The sequence below is a fragment of the Tigriopus californicus genome, chromosome 2, assembly GCF_007210705.1.
Source record: "Tigriopus californicus strain San Diego chromosome 2, Tcal_SD_v2.1, whole genome shotgun sequence".
Classification (NCBI taxonomy): domain Eukaryota; kingdom Metazoa; phylum Arthropoda; class Copepoda; order Harpacticoida; family Harpacticidae; genus Tigriopus; species Tigriopus californicus.
In genome coordinates, this window is record NC_081441.1 from 14,492,356 (window position 1) to 14,503,240 (window position 10,885).

General features: G+C 40.5%; 2 protein-coding genes across 3 annotated transcripts in view; one reads left to right on the forward strand and one right to left on the reverse strand.

Moving 5' to 3' along the window:
* The first annotated feature begins 2,679 nt into the window (after positions 1 to 2,679).
* LOC131892713 (insulin-like) lies at positions 2,680 to 5,150 on the forward strand. Of its 2 annotated transcripts, none has more exons than XM_059242545.1 (5): positions 2,680 to 2,830; positions 2,905 to 3,105; positions 4,397 to 4,505; positions 4,583 to 4,641; positions 4,705 to 5,150. In XM_059242545.1, exons 2-5 carry the CDS (start codon positions 2,905 to 2,907, stop codon positions 4,783 to 4,785), a joined length of 450 nt encoding a protein of 149 aa, XP_059098528.1. In that variant the 5' UTR covers positions 2,680 to 2,830; the 3' UTR covers positions 4,786 to 5,150. The 2 variants fall into 2 exon arrangements, with proteins under 2 accessions (XP_059098528.1, XP_059098529.1); XM_059242546.1 differs by having other exon boundaries at positions 2,682 to 2,830; positions 4,397 to 4,499.
* A 3,037-nt stretch (positions 5,151 to 8,187) lies between these two features.
* The window catches only part of LOC131893489 (eukaryotic translation initiation factor 2 subunit 1-like), a 5,026-nt gene continuing 2,328 nt past the window's right edge, over positions 8,188 to 10,885 (reverse strand). The window contains exons 4-5 of the mRNA XM_059243529.1: positions 8,605 to 8,891; positions 8,188 to 8,418 (exon numbers count right to left, since the gene is read on the reverse strand). Of these exons, the coding sequence (XP_059099512.1) occupies positions 8,308 to 8,418; positions 8,605 to 8,891 (398 nt within the window). The 3' untranslated portion in view covers positions 8,188 to 8,307. The remainder of the gene's footprint in view (positions 8,419 to 8,604; positions 8,892 to 10,885) is intronic.

The following is a 10,885-nucleotide window of genomic DNA, read 5'->3' on the forward strand; positions in this document are numbered from 1 at the left end:
TTTTGAGTTACATTTCATTGCTTTTCTCTGTCCCTTACTTTTTGTTTGTTGTCTCCATCTTAGAATTGTATGTTTAGTTTGATGTTAAGTAGTTCATTCCTATTTTGCTTCGTTGTCCTGTATCTCAGGACAAGACTGCATAGCCTTTTAGTTTCTTTTGCTCTCTTGATTTTGGTGCTCATTGATAATTCCTCTGCATTTGTGATGGAGCGACTTATCTCCCCCTTTAAAAATTGGAACAACATGAGCTAACTCCAGAGAAGAGGGGAACTTGCCCTGATCCAAGATGGAACGCATCAAGTACGAGAAAACAGGAGCAAGAACCAGTGAGCATCTCATCAGAAACTGAGATGTCACTCCATCAGGGCCAGGAGAGTTCGAGAGTCTCAAGTCCCTGATGGCCCCTTTAAGGCATCTTGATCTGTGACTACATTATCATCTAAATACTCAGCTGGACAAGCCTTGCAAATCTCAAGAAGCTCATCAATAGAAGAATGGGCTGTTGCACGTAAACTCAGTGGAGTTGAAAACACACTGGAGAACTGATCTCCAAGCATGTTAGCCATAGTCTCTACATTGTCTATGGCTTCCCCATTCACCTCAAAAGGCCTACAGGGTGTTTAGCTTTCTCCTAGAGTTTTCTTACGAGAAAAATGCCTTCGGATTCGACCTCTACTCTTGAGCTAATCTACTTTCCTTTTTCAACTGATCCGTCTCAATGGAGGCCTTAATTTCATCCATTTTTCTTTGAAGGCTAGCCATAACTGTTGGATTTAAATAGCTCTTTTGCCTGCTATGACCAAGGGCAGATTTGGAGGGAAGCTCGTTCGCAGTCCATATTTCTAGAATTCTGTGCCCAAACTTATAGAGTTTGGCCTTCTCAATTTCAATGAGAAGGGTTGTTCGAAGCTGGGGTGTAGCAATTTCCACCAGTTTATGCGCATGAGATCATTGAGGCATAAGTTATGCCTCAATTTCAAATGCACAAAGGCCTATCTCAGGGGCACTAGGAGGAAGAGACAGCAGTTGCCTCAACCTCATTGTCAAGTCTCTCAACAGACTTACCCCACCCCTTTCCTCTCTCCTTCCTTATTTCCCTCCCCTTGTTCTTCTCCTTCTCCTACAACCTCACCCTCAATTCCTTTAACCTGCCTTCTGCCCAAACTTTATAGCCCTAATCCCCTCTCTGGTCGTCATGAGCCCAACACAGCAGGATTTTTAAGGTTAGAAGGCCTAGTCAAAGATTATTAGAGATCACTAGTCCATCGAAGGACAATCAGCCCGAAAAAGGGCTTTATCTGAATGTGCAGTGTCTTCTATCCAAAGATCAAGGTTTTGAGGAACTACCTATAGGTAGGCAGGTCTTTTTCATTTTTAGGACAGAAACTATGCTTCAACCAGGGGCCCTAGATGAGGAGATCGCCATGGTTGGTTTCAATTTAGTGCCATGTGATAGAGTACGCCCTGACAATCCCTTTTTCTCGCATGGGGCTGTATCCCTATAGGTATGATAGAAAAGAGTTGCACATTAGCCATGTTCAAATCTCTAATGGAGAAGTAGAAGTCTTAGTTTGACATATCCATGGTCTTGATCTGGCCATTGCTTCAATGTATAGCCCCCCCACTTGTTGAGTAAGCTTGTTCTTGTCAGCTCTCAATTTCACAGGAAATAAGTTAGACCGGGTAGTAGGCTAAAAGATTTTCTTTGTATGGGTCTTCAATTTTCTGTCTAGCTTTGTAGAATGAAAGAGTAGTCGTTCGAAAAGCTGGAGGAGTTTGTGATAGGGTCCAAGGGCAAATTAAAAGGTGTTTCTCTGTGAGATCAAGGCAGGTTGTCGTCGAACTTTATAGAAACTGTGTGCGGACACACATGGAATGAGCAAAATCAGCCCTTGCACCCCCCGAACATGGTGGTGCCGATGTGTTAGAAATTTTATTTGCATTTTTTTTGCAACTTCGGTTGATTTTAACTGCCAATTTGCTTTGGTAAAGACCATATTTATATGCAAATTTTTGCCGGCCCTAGTCAAGACATGCCCTAAAATATAACAATCGAGTTTCTTGATGAAGTGTTTGATTCATTGAATGAATTCTTATTTTCGGCAAGTATGGAAAATTGAAAAAGAAAAAAAAAATATCATTGCCGAGTAGATGTCTTCTCAAACTTGTTTGTCAACAATGATACTTTTGCCAAGGTAAAAGTTAAAACCAAGTGTCCTAAATAAAAAGGGATTGTTAGGCCTAGATTACAATCGATTCATCAATTCCTCTCTGTGGTTTGTTTACTCACACGGATGTTAACATAAAAAAGGGCAAATCAGCGCAGAGGTCCTTTTCGACATTTGGGGAAACCGTTGCACAAAAACCGTTTGTCATTCACTAACAATGAAAAGGCTAGAACAGCCTTACTAGACGTTGGTTAAGCTCTGTTATTGACGATATCAACTTCAACGTCATTCCTGGTCCAACGTTGTCAACTTGGAACCTTAAGACCTAAAATCAGCCTTCATCTACTTTGCTGACGACACAAGTTTGGTTAACGTCTCTAAATTGGCGTCGTCTCAGTCAACAAACACTCGAGAGCAATGGATGCCCAATTGAATTTGAACACCTGATCTTCGGGTCTCTATGATCGGATGTCATCTTGGAACATTGGCGCAGAGCTTTGTCGACGATCGACTCCGGAATGTCAGTCCCGGGTTGCATGGTTATAATGGGTCAAACGTCAAGAGTGGCGAAGTCTGCATTGGCCCCACCACCCACATTCCGATCCCTTTAAAAGCGAACTCTGGTTGAGATATCTTCACATTTGCCATTGACTCCCCTCCAAGTGAGTTTGTCTTCTCTGGTCTCTGTGCCAGGGTATCAAGTTCAAAGTCCGATTCCACCCCTTGCTTCTTGCAGATGTTCGCTCAGCTTCGCAGCCGCTCCCACCCTCCCACCTTCCAGTTGCGATCCCTGGGCCTGTTTTTGGGCCTTGGACTCTTGGTCCAATGTTGCTCAGCTGAGTCTGAATGGGCCCAAGAGCGGTATGTGGACTACACGGGCCGTTTCCCTAGCTCTCAACTCGAAGATCAGCATCAACTGGCTGATTTTTCTCTTCCGGTAAGGTTAGCAATGGGTCGGGATACATCTGAGCTGAAAGTGGCAAACGTGGCAAAGTATACCAAGGCAGACTCAATTAATTCGAATTGATTGCCAACCAGAAGATCAGAATTGACAACTGATGTAAATTTATCTTTTCAATTAGTTAAGATCATCGCGAAAAATAAGTTAAAAAAAAACTAGTGCAGAATTTGAGATTTCAAATTTTGGTATTTCTCGTGATATCGAATTCTTGTCTCCTTTTGTGATTTTAAAATAATTAATGATTACAGCCTTTCATTTCAAGATTACTGGGGATTACGTTCCACGTAGTGTTAGAAAAGCCCCTGAAAAAAAAATCGTAACAAAAATAGAAAAATAAAAATTTCAGAGCATTCAAAATATGAAAATGGGAAAATCTCCATAAATGTGTTATTGCGGCTCTTGATCATGCCATTCGCTTAAAACAGATTATAGCAATCCTGAAATGCTTAATGCTATGATGTCTTCTGCTGCACAATGGCGCTAGGATAATACTTCCGAAACAAATAAAAACAAGCGATATAGATTTCCGAAACAAAAACTCCGGAAATTGATCTAAATATATTTACAGAGAAAACAACGTACAGACTAAATATAATCTAAAATTAAATGCAACTCTTTATTTCTTGGTATTGCAGTCTGTTATTGATTGTATGTACTTAGTTATTGGATATATATCTATTGCAGCATAAATGGAAAGATTTCGGACGAATTCATTTCGGAAGTTTTTCTCGTTGGAATTTTTTGTTGTGATAGTTAATTTTTCTCGCTGGAACTTTTCGTTCTTGAAGTTTATATTAGGTACCTTTGCATCCGAAATTTTCATCAATTAGCGACGTTGAAGATTCCAAGCCCTTTTAATTTTGATAATAAGTTTTGGAATACGTGTGGGACATTTTTCCAGCGACAATCACGCATCATTGCTTTCAAAGACCGTGCCATGAATTTTTGGCATTCGTCAGCAAGCAATGATTTCATTGACAGGGCCTTTCCCTATCCCTAAGGAGGACCGAGAGCAATCAAGAGCAAATAAAATCGTCTTAACGAGGGGAAGAGCCTGACTTTCGGTCAATTACATTGGTCTAAATCCTAACAAAATTACCCTGTTTTTTGAGCTTGGCATTTGCCCTTGATTTGATCTTATCCCTTACCAAGAACAAGCATACCTCCCAAGGGATTAATGAGGTATCCACATCGTTCAAGCCACGTCATGATGCCATTTGTTCGTTTTTTTCTTTACTAATAATCGTTCGACATTTACTCTTTTTAGGCCCAACTGATTGCCAAGAAATCCGGCATGGAAAGAGCTTGCGGAAGCCTCCTGGCCAACCATATGCAGCTTTTGTGCTCGGGTAAAAAGAAACGCTCATCAGGTAATGGTTGTCATTCACATGAAATGTTTTTTTGTTTAAATCGAAGTTGATCTTCAACTTTTTCCTCTTGATGGGCGGATCAGGTCTCCAAAGCTTCTATCCCATGGGTCCTCAGGTGGACGAGAGCACCTTCAGTTATCAAGTAGGTCGCATGGATTATCTTTTCCTCTGTACTTATGTACTTAATGGAAGATCTGTATTGTAGAGCCTTCAGAAGCGTGGGATTCTGGAATCATGCTGTCACCGACCGTGTTCGAAGACCACTCTGATGCGATTCTGCCCGTAATCTGTCTCAAGAGCGACAACCAATGCCAATTTGTATGAATATCAGCCGCCAAAAGGTCATTTGGAACGTGAGGACTCATGTGCCCGAATCAGTTTTGGTTGGGAACTGCTCGAAGGCTGCCCAATGTGTCCTGATGGCCTTTTCTTGCGGTTGGTTCCACTATTTCTCCCATTCGTCAAACTCTGTGGTGGCCATCATGGATGGTCTTCGTTGAACAAGGTTGATCGTCTGTTTGTTTTATTGATGCTTGTCTCTGAAATTCATTCTTGTCAATTCCTGGTCATCTCTCTGGTATACTGGATATATTTGCCCTAGTTTTTACACTTAGATCGAAAAAGAAATAAATCTGGATTTCATCGCATTGACATTCACCGCCTATCGAACTCAATCACGTAGAGTTTTAAAACCAGTCAGCTTTGATTGTACGTATACGTATGAGCCAAGTATAAGGCTAGGTCCAAGCGTAGGAGCCATTTTTGTATCCGTACAGAACACTAATGTCGAAGGAATATAATCTTAAGAAAGCATGGAATTACCACGCTCTTCATAGAACTAAGTCAAGGTCGTCCCACATTGTTATGACATTTGGGGCAAAATGAAGCACTCCTGAGAAGAAGATCTCGTCAAGACAGTTTTTTTGGGGGGGGGAGGGCCCCTTCAACCTTTTGGGCTTTAACAGCTCTTTGTTAAGGAATGATATAACAGTTCCAAGTCCTTTATTCTTGAAAGTAGTTGTTCATCTTACATTGCATTTTTTATGAAGTGCCACATTTTCACTGATTGATATACATGAAACATAGTTTAAAGCCGGAAAAGACTGTTTTTGAATTCATTCTTGTTGATCTCAAGTTTCCCTTTTTTCTAAATGTTTTTTTTTGTAACCGTTGGAAACATTTCGGCTATTATCAAAAGTTGTATTTTGGTTTGTTTTTGCCGTCACTGAAATGAAGAGGAAGCAACACCAAGAGAGTCCATCTCTCTAGGAATATGGCAAACATCTGGCAAATGAATACAAAAACAAATGCAAAAATGATCGATTGCATCAATTTTTTCAACACTGATCTCTACCGCAATTGACTTGTCTTCAGCAAATCAAATCAAAACCTTATGCTCATTTAAATGTGACGCTGACGCAAAATACTTTTGTTCTGCCCCGATCAAAAATATTAACACAGTGTGTCAAAGTAGGAACCAACCAAAAAGCGTAATGTAACATCTTGTTAAAGAGAACTCATGCAAATAATCAATCCATGCAATGCTTCATGTGTCAGGTGTTTCTCCATGCCGATATGATTTGATTTTAGGACGCTATGATCTGTTTGAATTTGCAAAAAGTATGGGAAATCAAGCAAACCAGAATCACTCCAAGCTTAGAGTGACAGACTGATAGCGATGAATAACCTTTCTGTCCCAATTAGCCTCCAAGTTCAAAATCATCAATCGCGAGAGTGCATTTCATTTCATCGACTTTTAGAAATCAGTGCAATAGGATAGCACTCAATTTAAGTAAATCAATTTTGCAAAAGGTATAGCTTTCAAATCGCCCGAAAGGAAAATCAGATTGAAATGATTGAAATAAAAGATTGAAGCGTAACCCCATCAAACCTGAGCTATGGATGCTGTTTTGAAATGACTTTTTTTTATTTTGACGTTTTATTTTCGATTAAAAGAAACATTACTCATCTTTTCATCTTCGGAAAAAAAGAACGAATTTGGGTGATTCAACAAGAACCAGGTGCATGGAGGAACTTTTGAGACATCAAATGTGCCCCTCATTTGTTTCCACCCGGTACTGTTAACCTCGTTTGGTGCTCCCACTGGAATTGTTTTTCTCGGATTGTCCACCGATACAAGGGATGGAATCCCCAGTAATAAATTAAAAGACAAGAAGGAATTGCCCACGGGATTGTGGGCAAAGTGAAGCACGGTAAAATATCTGATCCTGCAACGAATTAGAATTGGCAGATCGAGATAGGCCTTGAACGTATGGCTGGTCTGGAATCGTGTTTAAAAACCTATCTAAGTCGGCTTTAAAAGATAGCATTGGATCATCCAAGAGGTAGAATTGTCTAAGGTTGGTGGGTAAAAGATTAGATCTCTATATAGCTCTATTATAGCTCTATATAGAATACACGAAGAGTTCATGGTTTTGACAAGTCTAGTTTCATTGATTTTCAATGGTGCAACTCATTTTTGGTTACTTGTTTTCCAGCCTCCACTCAAAGCCAAACGCCGATAAACCGTATGGTTTAGAAAATATGGCAGTTCATGTTCACAAACTCTTACACATACGTATGGTGTACACGGTAGAGCTTCCTCCTTTCATTTTTAGACATTTTCGTGACTTATCCGCTTGACCTTTTGACCGCTTTACCTTATACTGCAAATAATCTGAGTTGATAATGGCACACAGTGGTTATAATTCCTGATTAAGTGCTTGCGCAAATGCAAAGACTTCTAGTTGCCATTTTCTTTACTAAAGAAACAAAAGGAACAATTTTTGTTGAGTAAGCATCTTTAAAAGTAGCTCATATTAGTATATCAATGCACTTAAAAAATGCCTTAAACTTCAAGATCACGAACCAATGAACTCATGATTAACGATTATAATATTATAATTATGAATTGTTTATCTTAAGTAGTGATTATCTTATCTTAAGTGATATCAAAAACTATTCCAAAAAACTATCTTTTAGTTTTTCTGCATGCTTTTGAAAAGTGGAACATTTTCATTTATTTTCGAAACATTGAAAAAGCATATTATATTTCTTGGCAATTTCTGTAAGGTATAACCAGAGCATTTTGCAGCCAAATTCGGTGCAAACTACAACTTTGGAAAGGTAATATGTCAGAGTCTGTTCCATGGATTTTTGCGAAATTTTGATTGAAGGCGTAACTAAGGATGCTCACCATGACTTTTAATAACGATTTTAAAAACACGATCTTCTAGTAGGTTTTCAGTGGAGTAATATACTTATAAGAGCTACTTTTAATGATGCATACTTTTTCAAAGTTGGTCCTTGTGTTGTTAAAACAATGAAAAACGCAACTAGAAGTCTTGGCATTTGAGCATAATCTTTTCCACCACTGTGGGCAGACAAAGAAGAGGTTAAGCGGATAAGCCGCCAAAATATCGGCATATATGTAGGCCTTTTTGGGCTTTGGCACGCGCTTTCGCCTAAGACGGTACAACCAAGAACAATTTTGCCACGGAAAAATGGCTCGCATATGGACATGACAACCCTTGAAAATCCCCCTCTCCTTCTCAAATATTGGTCCAAAACTTGTCGCAAGTTTCCAATCGAAAATTTCACGAGTGTCCGCAAGAGGTCCAATCGGGACCAATGACAAAGCGTTCGTCTGAGAACGATTCAAGAGAGAAAGTACAACCACGGCTTGATGTATCCAAAGCTCATGTAGGTGTATTTGTCCAACGGTTCTTTACACTTCATAAACATTATATAAAAGGCGCTTGCTTCGGGGGAAATGGAAGGGGGAGAGGAAGTACACTGCGTTCTTGGCTTAGTCCTCATCCTCGTCGTCGTCCTCCTTCCCAGATTTGTCATCTTCACCCTCGCCCGATATCTTCGCTCCACGGCCATCTTCATCCTCGTCATCGTCGTCACCCGACACCTGGGCAAAAGAAGAAGAAGAAGAAAAAAAACCCTCGTTAAATCACTCACGTATTCGTACATCCAGCAGACTCTCTTGGAAGTTTCAAGATCAAAGGAAACGTTTCCGGAACGACGTGATGCTGCGCAACTTGTTTCCATCCACCTATCAACATCCGACATATTCATCATTCATTATGAACTGTACCTCGGCATTTTCCAGTTCGGCTCTCTCCATCTGTTTGGCCAAATCGGCCTCATCTGTGGCCGTGACCACCTTGGGAGCCATTTGAATGTTGAACACGCCGCCGCACTCCGTGATTTTACTCTTGATAGCCTCACAAGCTTCCTCCATGAGCTTCAGACCGTCTTGCTTCTCCGGAGTGGAGGTGGTCATCACGTACAAAGGCGGGGCAATCAGATTGATGCGAATGGGAACCTCCTCAGTTCCAACGGCAATTCCGGCGCGCAAAGCTTCCTTGATGGCATCAATGCCTGAATGCAAAGAGAGAGAGAGACAACCATGATGGATATTGTTTGATTTGAGACACATACGACGTAGAAAGGTTCGAAAGAACGACACGAAATGTCAAGGCCAAGCAAGGAAGCGGTAGGGAAGTGAATGCATATATGAATGTATTAGCAGCATATTTGCATCACTTTCGCTCTCAGCCGATATTGGATATTCTGATGCTAGGCTGGTTATTAATCGACTCCTTTCAGTCGCATGCTTGGAAAAACTTCCGCTAGAAGAAGAAGTCAAAAGGGGTCGAACATCAGGAAGCGGAAATGTCACCTTTAAACCGCAATTCAAATCTGCTCAGATGCGGATTTCGAATCAAGCTTTGATGTTAATTTTTTACTCCACATCACATTTCGTTTTCTTCGTAGATTTCTTTTCTACCGAATACAAAGAAACCAAAAATACTTCATCAACAAAAAAAACCTAATCCCGCTTGGAATCTGGATGTATTCTGTTTGTGGTGAGTAAAAAAAAATATCGGATTTACAGGGCTCTTCTTCAATTGATTCAAATGCATTTATTGGACAAACAATGTTCTGCGTAGGTATTTGGAACATCTTGGATGAACTCTAGGATAGGAATGGGCGATAAAGCAAATAAACAACTCATCCTCCGTCTCCTGGGAAGGTCAAATTCGAAGTTGCCAAATGAACACATACACTGTTCTTTTGTTCTATGTTCTGCGCCTCCAGGGAAGGTCACTTAAAGGCCGACGGTCTCCCAGAAACGTAGATGCTTCGACATTTATTAAGAAATCTTGTTGAGCCGGATAAGAGGATGGATGACACGATGAAGGCCATTTCTTTTCCAACTATTTCAAGTCTCTGGGGACTATCATCATCTCCTCAAGTGCTGAACCAACATCCTTGGCCGGCAATGCAATTACATCCAATGACAATGTTTGTCATGATGACCATTGGTTTTGGTCTCAAAGCGTCTTGAGACGAGCAAGATGGGAGCAAGTTTCTAGATTGATCTGGAATTCTTCCTCCTCACCACTCATCATCATCATCATCATCGATGGGAAATTGGTTCGTGGTTTTTAGCATGAACCTTACTTTCTCGGGCCTGATTGTCGAGACAAGCCTTTGTTGCTAAGGCAACAGAGGCGTGATCCTTTCCACTTCCTTCCTACTCTTCACTCACATCCATCCAATTAAATCTCTTTTCAAGGACACATCCCGCCAACTACTGATCTCTTGTTCTTCGTAAGCTTAAGGATGTCTGATCTTTCTGTTGAGGGGGGGTTGTCCTTCAATTGTGAGCCATTAGATCCAAAATCCCCTTCAGACATGGGCCACTTCAAAGATTTCACCTTTCGGAGTTTTGCTTTCGCTCGGGATTAATTGCGATAAACGTTTGAGTGCAAACAAATAGGCACGGAATTATTGGTCTGAGGGTGACATTTCTCATCGTATGATAATTGGACGACGTTCATAATGAAGGTCAAGTCCTCATACACGCTATACAGGGTCAGGCTACATTTAGGATACATGTGTTACTAGCAATTACAATATGGTTCGACAAAACAAAATCATAATTATTTTATCACAGGTGTTAGGGTCAATTCTAGTGACCATAGAGGTTTAATGTGCATTTTGCACACACGTTCACAATCCCTCGAGAATCCGGGCTATTTAGAACAATAAGTCCACATCTCTTTTTTCTCGGGCTCCTTCGTTTTCAAATTCACTTTCCTCCAATATTTGTAGAGAGTATTTTGGTGTTGATCTGGTCGCATCTATCAAGTCAGACTTGGGACATATTATTGACCAAGATCTCATAATCCTTTATTGTAATAGTACCGGGGATTACATTCCTTTCATTTTGAAAGTGGCATGGATTAAATTGCTTGTTGCGGTTAGTAAAGCCCGTAAATAAAATGTGAGGCTTCAATCTTTTCTCCTCTTTACTAACATAATGCAATTGAATCAGTTTTGAGGGAGGATGAGCCTTCCTGATGTTT